Genomic DNA, 19,677 nt, shown 5'->3' on the forward strand with positions numbered 1-19,677 from the left:
GTGCGATAAGTAAATCTCAGATAAGTGTTGCGAGGTTTTTGAATGCTAGTAAGGCCCGGTTCATACGTCGAACTTTTCATGAACCGAACTTAACACGTTGAAGAACGACCAAAGATCGTCAAATATCTACTTTTGATTCAGACATCGTACCAAATACAGTCGATCTAATTAGATTTTTCCAATTCAAACATTTCACAATTGAATATAATATATGCATTAGGTTCGATTCATGAAAAGTTCGTCGTTTGAATCAGAGTAGCTCCGAAGTCGTAATTCCCGACCGCTTCAGTCGATCTTAACGATTGGTTCGGCGCATGAAAAGTTCGACGTATGAACCGGGCCTAAGAAAGCAGAGACTTGAAGAAAGTGATGACAGATATTGCATATACCATCTATAGGGTGTAGCGATTCCAAGATAAGTCAGTTACATCTTAGTGCATAGGACTACACGTCTGCACATGTAAACTGGAAAAGGGGTGTCAGTCTGGTGTCGTTGGCACGTGACTAATTTCGCTGTAGGCCTAAGAATCAAGCGCAAATCGGGAAACGTTAAACTGACTAATAACTTGTAATTTGTTGGTGTGTGTGCTAAAATCATTCCTTAAAATTGACAATGTGCATCAAAGCTCACACGGCAGTCTGGGAAACCAAGTACTGCAAGAATTGAACAGGGAAATCAAAGCACATATCATTAACTGAAAATTACTCTGTTATTTTTGTCTGTTGGAATACTTACATTTCCATAAAAAAAGTTGAAGGGAAAATCTTAGCCGGAGCCAAAGAAGCGGTACTTAGGAGATTCGTTGCTTTCTGCGCAAACGTTCCCAAAATGCTTTGCGAGTGCATGACCTTCTAACCTGAGCCCACACACCTGTTTCAGCGGTTATTCACACTCCAGAAAAAACATGGCTAGTGCTTGGCGGGAGATTTCGATCTCGATGAAAATATACAATTCATATTTTGTACAAATACTAGGATCTTTTCCATCTTTCCATTTATCTTTAGTGAAAGTCTCCTATAATTAGAGGGGATGATAAAACAGTGGGAAATCTTCAGTAAAAGACATGAAAAAATCTCGCGGTAATTCAACCGGCGCGGACAAGGTACGAGAGCTTCAAAATTTTTAAATATTTTTAAATCTAAGATTTTAGTACACCCTTTGTAGCATTAGTAAAACACTGTAATGGTTTAAGTAATGTAGCCGAATTCTACAAATTTTGGTAGGCGTTGAGTTTGCTTGGTCGTATTTTTATCTTTCGCGGGATCTTTGCCTATACAGTGTACGTGAAGATACCCCTTCCATTCAAACCTTCAAATAATTGACCCTTTATTTGCATTCACGAATAGCTTTGCTTTATGATACGACCCAGCCAGACTTTAAGTAAACATATGGAATTAGCTTATTTGTTGTTGTTTTAAACTAATGACGGACTTCTAAAAGGTATATAAATGAGCTCTAAAAACGTTGGAATAAAGGTAAAAAACATAAGATGAAGATGGTGAGCTTACATGTGATCTTGCTGAAGCACGCTGGTTTTATTTCGTTATCATTGCTTGGCAACGGCAGACTAGCTGATTCCAATTCCGATGCTAGAGAGCAACTTTATTAGCATAAAGCAGCACGTACAGTTGCCTCAACAGTGCATAGCTGATGTGCACATATTGTTACAAATACTATACAAAACCACTATTTATGGACACTGTATTTGAAGATTGCTGTCATCTTTATCATCCTTGTCATCCCAGACTCTGGGGCACCCTCAAAAATTCGTAATTTTTTAAGACTAATAATCGTAATTTGGTAGAATAACTTACTATGCATTGGGGACTGAGACTTGGCAATTAAGTATTATATCCTAAGAGTGGGGGACTTATGCACACCCACCCCCACCCCCACCCGACTGCCCCTTCTGTGTATGTTAATAAACAACTGTCCATGTACATTTGTAGGAGTGCAAATTATTGAACCCTGATTTTGTTTGCTACTTTTCCTAAAACGAAATTGTTCTTTTCTTATTAGCAGAAAGGATCAAATCAACAAACCATTTCCAGTTTCTTCAACAAGGTAAAAATTTACATCCATACTGAAATGCCAGCCCTCAACAGCCTTCTATAAAAGATATTTGCAAAGATATTCATCAAAACAGATAGAGGAAGTTGGCTAAAACAATTTTAACTTGATTAGATTTGATGAAATTGCAATTATTGCTTATTTTGTACAACTGAGAAAGGCTACAGATATAGCAAAGTATGAGACTATAAAACCGGTGGCATCCATTGACCTAAGCACAGTACTTGAAATTTTAGTGTATCTGATGAAAATCTCTGCACTGGGTACTCAACTGTTAAGACCATGGCACATCTATGCAGTGACATTGTCACATTTGTAGAAATTTTGCTTCATCCATTAACTGCTACACCAGAAGAGGAAGAGACATCTAATATTTAGCTCTATATTTAAGACTCTTTTTTACTGGTAAAGCACTAAAAATGACAGCTGCTTCATGGTCAGACTGTTCAACATGCGACCAGTCCAGAGGACTGACTCCTGACTGGCCTAAGAAGCATTTGGCCAAAGATTATCCACAATAACTGGCATTTATTTGCCATGGGAAATTCCCTAAAACAAGCCAAAAACCATGTAGCAAACAGTAAAAAATACCTACAGGTACCAGCTATCATCTTGATGTTCACAACGTTTATGTTTTTAATTTCATAACCTTGATACTAAATACAGGGTGGGAAAAGCCAGTTATTTTCTATTGTTGGATCAACAAACAAAGGTAAGTGCCTCAATGTCCAGATGCATATGTTTTGACAGTGAGAATAGGCATTTTGCAACAAACAGTCACATGGCTGTTACTGGATGGCAAAAAAAAGGACTTCGTTTATTTAAAGAGCTTTTGCTGGATTAATAATGTGATATTCAAAACCTTTTTCAAAATAATTTTTTCCTTCATAAGATACTTTCAAAATATGAACCTTTTTAAAGTTTATTTTCCATCTGGCAAGCCTTCCCCAGGGGACCTTTGGCTGAGTTGATTCATTAACAAAGTGATATGTCTATTTGTTGCAATTGGCCTATTATGGTTGGCAAAGTGGTAGTCTAAGTCACTTCTCACATCTGGGTCTCAGGTTTGGACTCGGCATCACATGTGACTAAAGTTACTAGGGTCTCTAATTTTAGGGGTTTTCCCTTTGTTCTTTCGTTTTCCTCCCTCCCCTGACTTTGATCAGCCTAGAGGTTGTTTTAGACTACCAATAAAAGCTAAAAGTCTTTTATCATTACTCTACATTCTATATATTGTTGATTGATATTCTAATTCTCTTTCTTTTTTGCCTAGTTGATAAGAAAACACTGAACCTTACAACAAAGAAAAGAAGCTGTAAACCTAAGGTAATGCATAGTTTCACCAGACAAATTCTTTTACCTTTGGGATGATGTTGACACGAGAATTATTTCTGTTCTCCAATGGAGTTTGAAAAGTTACATTTAAATATATAGAAACTCAAGTAAAGGAGCTTTCGGAAATGGGAAAACATTATCACTCACTCAGCCCAAAGTACTAAGGTCTATATTATATCTCCTCTACATCAAGGGATTGAACATTTTCATTAGTGCTTGAAGGATCTATCAGGGGTAATGCACAGCCGATCCTGTTATGCCATTTTCGTCTTTTTGCTTCTGCCCAATTCCTTTTCATACTTTTTGATAGTTTTATGTATTTCTGTTTATTATAGGAGGGGGATAAGACTTCTGATGGAGAACATCTTATAGATGGACAAAACAAAAATAAGGACACAATAACGTTAGATCATGATGATTTTGACACTCAATCTGCTTTGGGTAATGACGTTACTGCAACATTATATGATAAGAATGACACACCAAATAGAAAATCCTTATTTTGTTTGGGTGACGATGTTGTTGTTAAATCAAATGATGATAGAAGCACATCCAATCAACACCTTCATCACTTGAATGAAGAACAGAATGCAACAAAGAACATAGTAGAGGATAATTCGGATGATGAATTGATACCTCCTACTCCTTCGCCAGTAGGATTGAGTCACAGCTTCATGAAGTCTGCAACATCATCCTTGGGAGGTAATACTCCAAAGCGCAAAGCTTTTACTAACTTAAAGTTAAGACAAGTTATTCTTAAAAAAGAAGAAGAGGAGGAGAAAAAAAAGATGATGATGAAGATGCATCATGGCTTGAGCAATGAGGGTTCATCTTGTGTGTCTAGTGCTTCAGCATTTGCCAACAAAGTGAGTGCGACATCTGAGGGAAACTCTTCCGTAGGAAACAAGCAAAAAAATTTAAAAATAAATGGGAACAGTGACAACCACAGATTAAAGTCTGAGAATTGCAGATTAAAATTATCTAACAACTTTCAACTAAATGGAAAAGATTTAAATGTTGGAAACCGAACATGTACGTCTCCAGAAATGACTGGAGAAAAGACCAGGTCCACTTTAACAACGTTATCAAAGTCGTCTATTGAAGGTACAAGTTTGAGCAAAGATAGCGATGCTCATCCTGTACTAGCTCCGAGCAAGATTGTACTAAAAAAGGGTAAATCGTTCAAGCGGCGAGCATCTAAAGGGAACTCACCTACAAACAAGAGACACCAAGGGGAGACTTCATTCCTTCTTCAGGTATTTAATACAAACTTCTACATGTTATGGTACAGCCAAATAGTCATGGCTTTCTAGAAGTAAATCCAAGACGATCTAGATTTTAAAGTTGAATAATTCAAATGATGAAAACTAGATTTATCATATCGAAATAGAAAGGCTTTCAAAACAGTGAGAGTACAGCGTTAGGAACTCCATAAGCAATCGTAGTATGCAGATGGATTCCCGTGCATCTATAGTGAGAGTTTTTCCACAGACAGTATGGAAACAATAGACAGGTATTAGTTTTAACTCTTGATTGTTATGTCCACAGTGGATTTCCTATCAATATGCCATGACCATTCTAGCTAGATGATAATAGGAGGCTCAACTTCTCTTAGAAAAGGCAAAGTTATGTCATTTATGTCTGACGTGTTAACTAGCCACACATAAGCAGTAATGCGTCTTTCACCACTGTGGTTTCAAAGGCTCAGGTCGCTAATTTGAGCTCTGCAAACACCATAAGTCTATTGCGTTTGTTTGATGTGTTGTTTTCTCCTATGCTACAAGAGTTTTCTCTGGTTTCCTCCCTCTGTAAAAATCAACATGTGAGTTGGGTATTGTGTGCATAGACATTGAATGTAGTAGTAGTGCATGTGAATGGAAAGTGTCCCTAATTAGTGTGAAAGTGCTAGAACGACTAGACACTTAAATAAAGATATTTTTATATACTGATTACTATTTCTGAAAATATATTTTCCCGTCACAGGAATCAGCACAACTTTCTGATAAAATACGAAAAGGAAAGCCAAAAATCTTGAATGATATTGAAATGGCACAGATGTATGGAGCAGATTTGTTATTAGCAGAACATGGAGATATAACTGAAGGTATGGGAGATAATCCATCCATATCCATGTTGAATAATTACAATAATACAAGATTAAAAACTGTAAACATTGGCAAACAAGTAACCCATGCAGAAGAAACAGAGCACAATAACGTAAAAGGCAGTACCCACTATGTGGTGGGTGCCACACCCAGCACTACTATGTCATCACCAATCAAAGGACATGAAAATGAGTGGATAGACAAACAATTTGGTGCCACACCCATTACCCCTGGAAAGAGACCCACTAAAGATAGTGAGGAACACCTGTTTTTGGATGAACATTTGAGTACCAAACCCATTAGTCCTGGGGAGACACCCAGTGATAACAGTGACAGACACCTGCTTTTGGACAACACTTTGAGAGCCACACCCATTACGCCTGGGAAGACACCCATCAAGGAATACGACAGACACTTCATCACAGACCTTTCATTACTGACACCCACTAAAAACTCACCAAATGCATCACGTGATAGTCTTCTTGGGGTTGAGCTTGATTGTCTGATGGATGGAGTTGAGTGGTCACCAATGCCGAAGAAGAACTCAGCAAGGTATGTTACTTATAGGTGGGGTTGAATAGAGGTCTTTACTTTGGGCGTAATGTTTTCCCATCTCAGAGCATTATATATTGAATAGAGGCCTTTACCTTGGGCGTAATGTTTTAGACTAAGATGTCTAATAAATTCTATCTAGTCATTGAGTTTTGACCATCCATTTAGTTGCATTTTTCCCTGAAACTTTAGGTACTTTTTTAGAATTAATAATAATCAGTGTTTCGATATATTATGAAGTGATATAGTTCATCACTTGTTTGCTTACAGGGATGCGTGCGCGTTGTGATCATAAAATGGTATGACATAAGAATGCAACACGTCTTTAAGATGGGTGTGGCTCGATTAGTTTTGTTGGGCGTTTAGTTCTAGACATGTATGTTTCCCACTCATATGATAACCATTCTTATGGGAAGCCATTTCGATGTTATGGCATGTCGTACCGTGTACGTGCTGTTAAGTCTGTAGCGTATGTTTCGCAATCACACAATGGCTTATAGGAAAACATTACGTCACGTCGTACCGTGTACGTGTCGTAAGTCAGTACTGTATGTTTCCCACTCATACCAAAACCACTCTACGGCATATCGTACCGTGTACGTGTTGTAAGTCAGTACTGTATGTTCCCCACTCATATCAAAACCACTCTACAGCATGTCGTACCGTGTATGTGTTGTAAGTCAGTACTGTACAGGGGCGGATCCAGGATTTTTTCAAAGGGGGTTGTAGCATTGATTGAGGTACTTGTTTGGCGGGAAAGTAGCACAGGGTTCCCAAACTGAAGTAGGTCTTATGATAATGATTATTTGCTGCAGGCGAGCATGGTTGTTTCAGGTCCCACACGCGGCGTATAGAAAAAAAAGCGAGCGAAATGTGTTCGGCACCCCTGTTTTAATAAAACTCGCGATGCTGTTGGTATTGTCATGAAAATAATAATAATAATAATAATAATAAATCGCGATGGCTCTCATGGGGGGGGGGGGGGGGGGGGAAGGTTGCAACCCCCAAAACCCACCCCTAGATCCGCCACTGCTGTATGTTTCCATCTCATACGATAACCACTCTACCCGTTGTCGTTACTGTAGTTCATGTTGTCGTTTCCTGTTGATGTCCTCTGAATTACGAATTTCTTATTTTATCCTTAGAACAAAGCTATTCCAACAATATGCTCCCCACTCCTCCCCCTACCGTCGGTTTTTAGTCCTAGAGGTTTACAGACGAGAAGCAAAAAAAGACGAAGCCTTGGCCAAATATGGCAGGGTCCTGTCTGAGAAGGTGCTTCGCCTTTTTGACGAGGGAAGATCTGAAGAAAGATACTGTTACTTGAGACAAGACTGGGAGACGACTGAAGTAGAACCAGGAGACCTTGTGCATGTGACTGGTAAGAAAGTTACTTTCATTTCATTACTTTTTTTTATTCTTTCAAGGACTTTCATGGGCAGTGTTCGCGCGCAACCTTTCTACGCATTAATATAGTGAGCGCGCGCTCATCGCGATGACGTCATTCCAAAACCGAAATTACATATTTTGTGTATAATTGGAATAGAATTTGACGTAACACGAAGACTTCAAGTCCACACTTATAGCACACAAAACACACAAATTTCAAATCCTAACTAGTTATTTGGCTATTTTCTAATCTTCCGTGAAAATGGGCACGATCAATTTACTTTTTCAGTAAAATATTATTGATATATATATATATTTTTAAATTATTAATTTTTGACAGCTTTCCATGTTTACGTTCGCGCGTTTTTACCATAAAAAGGGTGAACTTCCACGTATTCTGACGGCTAAACGAAGTCGGGGAGCCTCATTTTTTATTTGCTTATTTTACTTCTAGTATGATGTTCTTTCATTGTGCAAAATTTTTAAAAAATCTGACGATGGGATCTCTTGCCCATAAACGTCCTTAACTGCTGAATATTTCTCCTTACCTTGGGTGTAATATTTAGCCATTTATATAACACCGCGTGTCATTCCCTTGAGAATAAGATTCTTTGTTTGGGTTGTATCCATATTTTTGTGTCCTGTTATGCGCAACACTTAATTAAACGAAGAAATTATACTTTAGGGAATGATATGTAATGAGAAAAGATTACGTCCAAGGTAAAGAGGTCTATAGCCCTTGCAGCACGTCGGAACGCAGCTTAATTTGGAAAACGTAGGGTTTCCAATTGTCCTCCAAAGTAAGCTCCTTTGACGTCTCATGCAAGGGGTCTGTTGCGATTTATTTTTTCATTTTTCATATATTTTTTCGTTCGTTCTTCTACGTCTCCGACCACAAATTCTTTTCATTCCTTCCTTTTCAAATAATGTAAAAGAAATGAAGATATTCATAACATCTTACTGCTTTACATTATAGGAGATTTTGACGTCACTTCCGGTATCTGTATCCTTGACAACCAGACAGACCAATACATCGTGGTACACCCCGACACCTTAGTTTCCGGGACGACAGTTGCCGGGGCAACGAGATGTTTGCGCAGAACTATTCTAAACGAACGTTTTCGTACAGAGGATACAAACGAGGCGATGTTGATCGGGACCTTGCTTCATGATTTGTTTGATAAAGCGATGCAAGCAAAAGGTAAGATTCGACACATCGGAGTCCTTCACCCCGTTGGCTCTGTTGATTGGGTATCGGACTTCAGGTTATACAACGTCTCAATGCGCTTTACATTTATGACCAGTGGAGGACTTTACGGGCTACATATTAGCTCTCGAGATCACACCCCGGCCGGACCAACACTCAGGGGTCTTAAAATAACTGAGGAGAAAGTGCAGCTTTCGTAATTACATCTATGCAAATGGTTAGACTTTCAAGTGGCTCAGATGGCCACTTCTGGTGTTAAATAAATCATAAACATAAAGCGTAAACCCGGTGAAACCTAGAACTGAAGTGCGCAACTTCGGTGCATTAGATTTTCCCGCAAAATAAAGTCTCCGCGTTGATCACGCTTGCTCTTCCACAGAATTTTCCAAAGAAAACCTCATCTCCAAGGCCAAGGACATGTTACAACAACACTCGTATCTCAACTCATTGTACAGCATTGGTATGTCTGAAGTGACCGCCCTGGACAAGATAAGCGAGAGCATACCAGCATTCAGTGAGTGGTCCAAACGATACGTTCTACCTTTACCACACCCTGATATTAGTCTGATGGACTACAAAAGTGTTTGTGATAAGACTGACTCCACTGAACAACCAAGTGTTTGTATATCAGAACTGAAGGACATCGAGGAGAATGTCTGGTCACCGAGATTTGGCTTGAAAGGTAAGTTGGCTGAAATGGGGCAAAAAACCTTTACATTTTATCTATACCGTTAACAGCCTCTGGGCTGATCAATGTCAGGGCATGGCTAACACGCAGATCGAACCCTGAAACAACCTCTGGGCTAATCAATGTCAGGGCATGACTAACGCGCAAATCAAACCCTGTAACAACCTCTGGGCTGATCTAAGTCAGGGCATGGCTAACACGCAGATCGAACCCTGAAACAACCTTTGGGCTGATCAAAGTCAGGGCATGGCTAACTTACAGATAGAACCCTGAAACAACCTCTGAGCTGATCTAAGTCAGGGCATGGCTAACTCACAGATCGAACCCTGAAACAAACTCTGCGCTGATCAAAATGTGATTAGTAAAATGCTATTGTATGAACGGCCAACCAATGTGTTCAACTCTCACATTTTCTTCTAAAGAGGCAATTTCTTCGTTTAGGAAAAGTAGACGCGACGGTTGAGGTGAAGATTGATAGACGACCCAGAATAAGAAGACACAGACCTGATAAGGATAACACTATAGAGACATCTGTGATACCTTTAGAACTGAAGACCGGCAGACTTTTCTCCAAGCTAGGTATACGTTTAATGCGTAATGCATAATGACCCAACCCCATTCTATTCCTACCGATGCTATTCTATCCCATCCCATCTTATCCCACCCTGTTCCATCACATATCCCACCCTATCACTTCCCATGTCATTCCATCCCATCTCATCCCTTCATATCCCATCTCATCATATCCCACCCTATCCCATCCCATCATATCCCACCCTATCCCATATCATCCTTTCCTAACCCATCCCATGCTGTCACATTCCATCCTACCCCATCTGATCCCATCCCATCCTATCCTAACCAATCCTATGCTATTCAATGAAGGATCGGTTGATCACCGAGCTCAAGCCATCCTCTACACTCTTCTCCTATCTGATCGTCACCGCCACCCAGTAGACTCAGGTTTATTGTACTACATGAAGTCAGGACACATGGTTGGTGTTCCTGCTCTGGTACACGAGAAAAGAGCTTTAGTAATGAGACGGAATGAAGTCGCAAGGTATCTCTCCCTCAGCAGAACAACTGGTGGTCTGAAGATGCCAGGTAAGGTATAGCGGTTACTAACTGTTAGCTGGGAATGTGTGGGTGTGTTGAATACGGGCAAATGGATGAATACGATAGAACAAGAAACGATAGAAAAAAACAAACAATACAACGAGTCGACGATGAAAACTCGTTTGTTTTGACCAATCTCGACAGCTCTACTTTAATAGCGGGTGCGACATTACTGTACTGTTTAGATCTAACCCAACTGGATGAATACAATATTACAAGAAACGATAGAAAAATAATAATAAAACAAACAATACAACGAGTCGACAATGAAAGCTATTGTTTGTTTTGGCCAATCTCGATAGCTCTACTTAGCGGGTGCGACATTACTGAATACAATTGAACACAACAAAAGAATAAGAAAACACCGTGTAATACATAAAGGAGAGGAATTCCATTAAAGAGAAACACCTAACATCCTATCCCCAAGATATAGACCCCTGCTGCACTTTAGAAAGCAGTTCAATCTGAAGGATAAAGCAATGGGTTCTCAATTCTCAGGAGAATTCTTTTGTTTTGTCCCCCAGATCGAGACGTCACATTCAAAGGGTCTATAGGAGGTTTCTTTTGCTTGGCCCAGTTGTTTTCATTTTCAGTATAATTTTCAAGTTGGAATAGCCCTCTGCAGCTAACGGTCACGTGTCCGTACTGGAGATCAAACTTTTTGTTTTTTATTTTAAATTGGTGATTCTTTTTAGCTACTTGTAAAGAACTGAATGAAACGATGTGTAACCAGTGTGTTACGAAATGCAGTCTTATTACGATCTCTCGAAACAGGTTATAGAAAGTTTGTTTGCTCACCAGTATATTTCACCCTTGGGAATCAAGATGTTCATTCATTTGCTCTCAGTGAATTAATCAGCACGTGATTACTGAGCCGCAAAGGGCCTATTGTATGAGGAAGTACCGTTTAAACACTTATAACAATCTACGAATGTTTTTATATTTACTCCAACACAAGTTTTCTTTTTCCAAGGAATGCTGAAGGATCTTCGCACTTGTAGTCGCTGTTCACAAGCACAGAACTGCACCTTATTCCACAAGTCCATCGAGAATGGCAACCCCGTCACCAGTGGCCTCGGGGAATATTTCGACAAGCTCACCCAACACTTGTCCCCAGACCACACGCGTTATTTTGCGGACTGGTTCAAACTGGTTTGTCTGGAAGGCAAAGAAATTCTACAATCGGGTAAATCTAGTCAACACCTCATTTGGAGCATGGAGAGACTGGAACGAGAGGCGCTCGGCCAGTGTCTCAGTGGAATGGTGAACACATCACGTGATCATCAGATGGATAATACTGGGGTGTATCTACACTGCTTTGAAAGGTCACCTGACCACCCGACCCAGACTCCTCTGGTTGATATGCTTATTAGTGCTGGAGATAGAGTGGTTGTGAGTGAAGAGCGATCAAGTGCTATTGCCATGGCAACAGGTAAAGTGGCTAGAAACAGGCCCACGGTAAAGGTCATGTGACTGATAACTTTCATAGTGATGTTTGATTGTATGATTGGGAAACGATGTGGAAAATACAAGGCGTTGTATTGGTTGAATAACTGGGAGACAATGGAAAGCCATTTCAATATTACGCAATGTTGTAACGTGTACTTGATCTAAGTCAGTACAGTACGTTTCCCACTCTTACGATAAACATTCTTATGGGAAGCCATTTTAATGTTACGCCAAGTTGTAACGTGTACGTACTATAGGTCAGTACCGTATGTTTCCAACTCTTACCACAAACATTCTTATGGGAAGCCATTTTAATGTTACAACATGTCGTAAGTGGTGTAAGTCAGTTCCGTATGTTTACCACTCATACCAAAACCTCTCTAAGCAATCTATGAATCACTTTAAGTTGAAAAATTACTAATTTATAACTGGGGCAACTTTCACAGTTAGTCTTTATGTGATCTGCAGGATACATAAGAGAAGTGAATGCAAAGGAAGTGATTGTATCTTTGGACCGAGATCTCTCTAAATGGTAAGTATAGAACATTTATTAGTCGCTGTTAATGCACCGCCTCTCACCAATGCGACCCGGGTTCGAGCCCTGCCATGCTTGGTGCCGTGTGTGAGTAGAGTTGTTTGGTGGTTTTCTGCTATGCTTCGAGGGTTTTTCTTCCGGTTTACCGGTTTTTCTTCCGGTTTACCGGTTTTACTTCCGGTTTAACGGTTTCTCCTCGACTTCTAAATCACCAAGGGTTGGTATGTGCATTAGATCTAGAAAAGAACACAGCCATTAGTATTGTTATCATTTGTTTTTAAAGAGCATAAGTTTATATGGCTGTCAAAAGCGGTGTTATGATTTTATTGACAAGCATTATCATTAGATCAGGGGTGAGTACGTTTTCCGTGTAGCTCACAGGAGTTAGCCTTAGATATTTTCGACATTGTTCTCTCTTCCCCAGACCTATGTCATTCTCACCTGTAAATGTGCGACAAAATGCCTAGAATTCAAGCGTTATGATTGGTCAATATATCAAAAAGGCGCGAGTCTTTGGCATTTCGTCGAGCATGCGCAGTGAGAAGTTCAGTGCTCTGGGGTGGGTTCGTGAATGCTAACATTGAAGATATTTTACCCAATCTCTGGTTTATATTTCAGCTACAGATCGGCAGATATGATGGATCAAACACCTATTTATCGTCTGGATAAAGACGAAGGTTACAACAGCTTAGTCACACCTTGGTCTAATGTGGCCAAGCTTCTTAATACAGAATCCAAACGAAACGCCGATCTTCGCCGATTGATTATCGAGTTAAAGCCCCCTGTCTTCGCTCGTAGTCGGCAAGCACTCATCAACTTTAGCAGCCAGTCTTCTGTTGGTTCTCTGAACATTGATAGTCAGACATCGTCAAACTCGTAAGTGGAAATATGATAAAAATACCAAAAATAAAACGGTTGTAACTAAATGGACGTTTTGATAGACCCTTTAACCTTGAACGTAATGTTTTGCCACTCCAGACCACGTGATATTCCCTTGAGCAAATTGTTTATTTGAGTTGCATCCATATTCATGTGTCTTCTCGTGTGCAACCGTTAAACAAAGAAAAAATGATATTCTAGGGAATGACACGTGGTCTGAAATAGACCAATTTCGAGTTCCAAATTACCGCTGTGTTCATTGATTACAGACCCTTACTCAGGGTTAGCCTCGTATCAATGTCATAAATATTTACAAATTGCAAATAAAGTAATAAACAAACAAATTTAACAATGCAAATACTTTGAAATCCTAAGGACCTTCACTGGAACATATGACTATTCTAGGCGCAAAAGCGAGGCTAAGCCTGAGCAACAGAGAACTCGAAACTGGAGTATTGGAAAACATTACGCTCAAGGGTCTAGTTGCTTCTCACCGATTTGCGGTAGCTTACTCCCACTAAATAATATCCTAAATTATTGGATCCAATATCTTTTGCGCGTTTGGACCCACACTATTAGAGCTATTCGTGAAGAGCTTATTTGTCCTAATTAATCAATTCGTCCTTATCACGTGATCATAATTGATGTTTGCGCCTAGATCCCAGGCCTCCAGCGGCACGCCCAAGTACCAGGACACCGTTGTTGACTCCCTAATGCAAGACCTCAACGAGGACCAGAAGCGAGCCATACTAAAAGTTTTGTGTGCTGAAGATTATACGTTGGTCCTTGGTATGCCAGGAACTGGTAAAACAACAACCATAGCACGACTGGTGCAGATACTAGTGGCTAGAGGGAAAAGTGTACTGTTGACTAGTTATACACACACCGCTGTTGATAATATTCTACTCAAGATAAAACAGGTAAAATAGACCTTTCCCGAATAACAGACTGTATTATGGATGCAGCAAAATTATACAGCAAGCATTGTATCGACCCGACAGACTCACTTGGATGATTCTTAAATAAAAGAATAACTCATTGCGGGTTCACTTAAACTGTAATAACAGCTATTCGCTGGAAAGACACAAAAAATGATTTATTTATTTGTTTATTTATTTATTTATTCGTTCTGTTGCTTTTGTTTCGGTTTTTTTTTTTTTTTTTTTTTTTTTTGTTAGTTTGTTGTTGTTTTTTTTGTTAGTTTTATTTATTTATTTATTTATTTATATTTTTCAGGCTGGTTTAGATTTTCTTCGTTTGGGTCAAGCACACAAACTATTACCTGAGATCCAGCCATATTCTGCACAAGTCGCGGCTTCGGATATCAAAACCGTCAATGAATTAAGAGACTTCTATGCTTCCAAGGTAATGCCCCCAAGGACCTCCTTACCTTGCACGTAATGTTTTCCCATTTTAGACCACAAGTCATTCTCTTGAGAATAATATTCTTTTTTTGAGTTGTAACCATATTCATGTGTCTTCTCATGCGCAACTGTTAAATAATAAAATGATGATACTTTAGGGAATGACACGTTGAAATGGAAAAACAATACGCCCAAGATGTAAAAATATTTTGTCATTCGAGTTCGGATCTTAAGGGATTATTAAGAGATTATTGCACTGGTTCTGGAATACGATATTTTAAGAGCATCACCGTTTTACTTGTGACTTATTTAAAGGTTTTTGCAAATTCGTTCCTAAAAAATGCCCAGCGCTCATTATAGAGGCTTTGCACCACCATGTGACGGCAGCCATGTTAGTTGGCAGGAACTATACAATCGTTTTACATGATAAATAATTCAATTCCCAAGAGCAAGGGGATTTTATTGCTCTGCCATCTAACCACAGGAGGCCCAAGCTGTATTATTGGCGCCGGCACGTGATGGTGCAAAGCTTCTATTAAAATTTGCCACAAAATGACTCAAACCCCTTATTTTTATTTTCAGGCTGTGGTAGCGACTACTTGTCTCGGGGTGAACCACGCCCTGTTTTCCCAGCGTTCATTTGATTACTGTATCGTGGATGAAGCGTCCCAGATCACCCAGCCTGTCTGTTTGGGACCTTTACGTCATGCTGACGTGTTCGTGTTAGTAGGGGATCATTATCAACTCCCCCCTCTAGTACAAAGCCTTGAAGCAAGGTATGACTATATGCTATTCATTTACTCACTATGACTCTGGCCATCCTGACCGCAATTTTTAAATATTGTATCTAAATATTCTATTCTTTGTTTCTTCGCACCAAGAAGGGTGGGAATGTCGTATGTCTAGCACCACCACAGGGAGCCCAATTTAGATGAAAATGAATGTCGTATGTCTAGCACCACCACAGGGAGCCCAATTTAGATGAAAGTAAATGTCGTATATCTAGCACCACCACAGGGAGCCCAATTTAGATTAAAGTGAATGTCGTATGTCTAGCACCACCACAGGGAGCCCAATTTAGATTAAAGTGAATGTCGTATGTCTAGCACCACCACAGGGAGCCCAATTTAGATTAAAATGAATGTCGTATGTCTAGCACCACCACAGGGAGCCCAATTTAGATTAAAATGAATGTCGTATGTCTAGCACCACCAGTGCGCATTTTAAACAAATCTTCTGTTTTCTGTGTCTTCTCCTCAGGGAGAGAGGGATGGATGTCAGCTTGTTCAAACGTCTATCAGAGCATCATCCACAAGCCGTCGTCTGTCTAGAACACCAGTATCGTATGAATCAAGACATCATGGCCTTATCAAGCACACTCATCTACGAAGAACGCCTGAAGTGTGGTACCCTACAGGTGGCCAACGCCCTTCTGGATATCCCACAGTGGAAAGAGATTGTCTCTTGGGTGTCTGTTAGGACGCGGGATACCTGTGGTTAGTAGTATTAAATAATATTCCACCGCACCTACTATTATATACAAGCGACAAGTGGGATATTCCATGGTGTGCCACGAGAAAACATTGTATAACTATTATATACAAGTGACAAGTGGGATATTCCATGGTGTGTCACGAGAAAGCATTGTATCACTATTATGTACAAGTGACAAGTGGGATATTCCATGGTGTGCCACGAGAAAGCATTGTATCACTATTATATACAAGCGACAAGTGGGATATTCCATGGTGTGCCATGAGAAAACATTGTATAACTATTATATACAAGCGACAAGTGGGATATTCCATGGTGTGCCATGAGAAAGCATTGTATAACTATTATATACAAGCGACAAGTGGGATATTCCATGGCGTGCCTCGAGAAAGCATTGTATAACTATTATATACAAGCGACAAGTGGGATATTCCATGGTGTGCCATGAGAAAGCATAATGTATCACTATTATATACAAGTGACAAGTGGGATATTCCATGGTGTGCAATGAGAAAGCATAATGTATAACTATTGTATACAAGTGGGATATTCCATGGTGTGCAATGAGAAAGCATAATGTATAACTATTGTATACAAGTGGGATATTCCATGGTGTGCCACGAGAAAGCATTGTATAACTATTATATACAAGTGACAAGTGGGATATTCCATGGTGTGCCACGAGAAAGCATTGTATCACTATTATATACAAGTGACAAGTGGGATATTCCATGGTGTGCAATGAGAAAGCATAATGTATAACTATTATATACAAGTGACAAGTGGGATATTCCATGGTGTGCAATGAGAAAGCATAATGTATAACTATTGTATACAAGTGGGATATTCCATGGTGTGCCACGAGAAAGCATTGTATAACTATTATATACAAGTGACAAGTGGGATATTCCATGGTGTGCAATGAGAAAGCATAATGTATAACTATTATATATAAGTGACAAGTGGGATATTCCATGGCGTGCCACGAGAAAGTATTGTATAACTATTATATACAAGTGACAAGTTTGATTGTTTTTCCAGATAATTGGCTGTTGCATGCGTTAGATCCCACTCATCCTGTAGTTTTTCTGAACACGGACCAAGTGCCTGCGTACGAGACTCGTAATGGACATCTGGTGTCGAACGAGACAGAAGCCACTTTCATCCTGCAGCTGACATGCGCACTAAGAATGGGTGGAGTCGATTCATCATCTATTGGAATCATTTCACCCTATCGACAACAGCTGAAACTTATAAAGTAAGCCATTTAGTGCAATATACCTAATTCGTTGCGTTACAATTTCTTTGCATTTCAGACCACGTGTCATTCCCAAGGGTGTTATTTCTTTGTTTAACGGTTGCACTTGGTCAGTTTCACACGAGAAGACACATGAATATTTGATACAACACAAACAAAGAATCTTATTCTCAAGACCATTTGTCATTCCCTAGAGTATTGTTTCTTTGTTTAATGGTTGTCCATGAGAAGTCACATGAATATGGATACAAAACAAACAAAGAATCTTATTTTCAAGAGAATGACACGTGGTCTGAAATGGGAAGACATTGTAACGCAACGAATTAGACCTATTGCATTGCAATTTTTTAATTTCATTTTCTTCCTTTTTATTTCTTTTTTCTTTTTTTCCTTTCGAATTCGAGTCTCGGGAATGTGATTTCAATTGCTGTCGCTTTCTGAAATCGACCCCTGGGCTGATCCAAGTCAGGGCACTGCTGATAAACAGATCTACTGAGTTAGAATTTAGCTTGTTAGATTTTGCGGAGAGAGAAAAACACTCGAATCATGGGAGAGACCCACAATTTACATTTGTGGTAAATTGTTTTCAATTTATCTTGCGCAGAGAACTCCTCTTCAGCCAGAATTCCAAGGCATCCAGTGAAGACCTCGAAATCAATACAGTAGATAAGTACCAGGGACGCGACAAGCCTTGTATCCTAGTCTCTCTCGTACGAAGCAACGATACGTCATCAGTCGGTGACTTACTAAAGGACTGGCGCCGAGTCAACGTAGCTGTGACTCGAGCCAAAAACAAACTGATTCTGATTGGTTCTTTGAGCACCCTACGAGCAAGTCTTCTCTTGAATGAATTGATTGATTTGATGGAGAAGAATGACTGGATTTGTGAGCTCCCGAAGGACGCGCATAAAATGTTCGTTGACCTGGCATCTTTGGAGGAGACGGAGTCGCAAAACAGTAAGAAAAATCATGAGCAATTGACTTTATAAATAGTAGTTTTGTATTACTAGATAACTAAAATAACTAAAATTACTTTGGGTCGCAACGATTCTATCACGTGACATCTCGTTGCATCCTGATTGGATAAATAATAATATTGATCATTTGCGCTGCCGGTTTGATTGAATCTCTTCACGTGACATCTTGTTGCAAGTCTTTTGATCAACAAAAGTTAAAACCTGATACTACTTCTCAGTAAACCTCTTTACCTTGGGCGTAATGTTTTCCCATTTCAGACCATGTGTCATTCTCTTGAAAATAAGATTGTTTGAGTTGTATCCACATCCACGTGTCTTCTCATGCGCAACCGTTAAACAAAGAAATAATGCTCTAGGGAATGACACGTGGTCTGAAATGTGAAAACATTACGCCCGCACTGAAGAGGTTTATAATAATCTGACGTTTTGAAAGTTATATATCTTTAAATATTACGATAATCAAAACTATTTTAATATAATAATATTGTATATTAATATCTATGTCTATTTATATATTTACCAGTTATAGATGATTTATGGCTGAACAGCTAATATCAAAAAAACGTGTTTAAAAGAGCTCTAAAAGCTCCAACAACGCGGGAAAGATGTTGGCAACAATGCAATAACTTGTATAATATAATGCAAGCTAAATGTTTTTGCTTTTATAATATATATATATAACATATGTATGTATTTGTAACATAAAGTTCTATAGATACGTTGTTGGTTTTTATTCTGGCTACCTACGCATGCGTGAACTAGGTTTTCTGGTCTCCATGACAACGAAAATGCATTAAGAGATTTCCGTCTCAAGGAGGAGAAGGGACACGACATCGGATGTTTATTCCCTTTTAACTTCCAATACAATGTGGACTTTTCTTTTTTTTATCATTTTCGTTTTAAGGCTCGCATGTATATTCAATTTTCACAATATTGACGCGTTCGAGGAAGCTCATATTACTTCTTCCCTGAATTCTGTGTAAGCTGCCATTTTGTTTGCGTTTAGGATGACAACCTTTATCACTATCTATCTGTCTTTTTTATTTACTGCCTTGACTTGAAGTGTCATGTGGATATAGCAAGCTGGTGTTCGGAAAAAATACGTACGTTAGGATGACAACTTTTATCATTATCTATCTGTCTTTTTTTCATTCACTGCCTTGACTTGAAGTGTCATGTGGATATCAAGCAAGCTGGTGTTCGGAAAAAATACGTACATTATTAGCTTTCGCCACGATGGTAGAGACATTCGCTGCAT

At 39.3% G+C, this 19,677-nt stretch overlaps 1 protein-coding gene across 2 annotated transcripts; it reads left to right on the forward strand.

Annotated features, from left to right (window-relative positions):
- The first annotated feature begins 910 nt into the window (after positions 1 to 910).
- LOC116295918 (DNA replication ATP-dependent helicase/nuclease DNA2) lies at positions 911 to 19,137 on the forward strand. 2 transcript variants are annotated; one of them, XM_089033237.1, is made up of 21 exons: positions 911 to 1,103; positions 2,021 to 2,065; positions 2,738 to 2,783; positions 3,345 to 3,397; positions 3,742 to 4,662; positions 5,390 to 6,063; positions 7,209 to 7,444; positions 8,429 to 8,653; positions 9,039 to 9,341; positions 9,789 to 9,926; positions 10,233 to 10,451; positions 11,437 to 11,895; positions 12,381 to 12,444; positions 13,066 to 13,323; positions 13,985 to 14,246; positions 14,563 to 14,691; positions 15,273 to 15,466; positions 15,951 to 16,186; positions 17,226 to 17,442; positions 18,047 to 18,399; positions 18,943 to 19,137. In XM_089033237.1, exons 1-21 carry the CDS (start codon positions 1,065 to 1,067, stop codon positions 18,969 to 18,971), a joined length of 5,100 nt encoding a protein of 1,699 aa, XP_088889363.1. In that variant the 5' UTR covers positions 911 to 1,064; the 3' UTR covers positions 18,972 to 19,137. The 2 variants fall into 2 exon arrangements, with proteins under 2 accessions (XP_088889363.1, XP_088889362.1); XM_089033236.1 differs by having other exon boundaries at positions 18,047 to 19,137.
- Positions 19,138 to 19,677: the final 540 nt, after the last annotated feature.

The sequence above is a fragment of the Actinia tenebrosa genome, unplaced genomic scaffold, assembly GCF_029948245.1.
Source record: "Actinia tenebrosa isolate PJP-AT-01 unplaced genomic scaffold, QUT_ActTen_1.0 PGA_scaffold1__47_contigs__length_23844297, whole genome shotgun sequence".
In the NCBI taxonomy this organism is placed as follows: Eukaryota; Metazoa; Cnidaria; class Anthozoa; order Actiniaria; family Actiniidae; genus Actinia; species Actinia tenebrosa.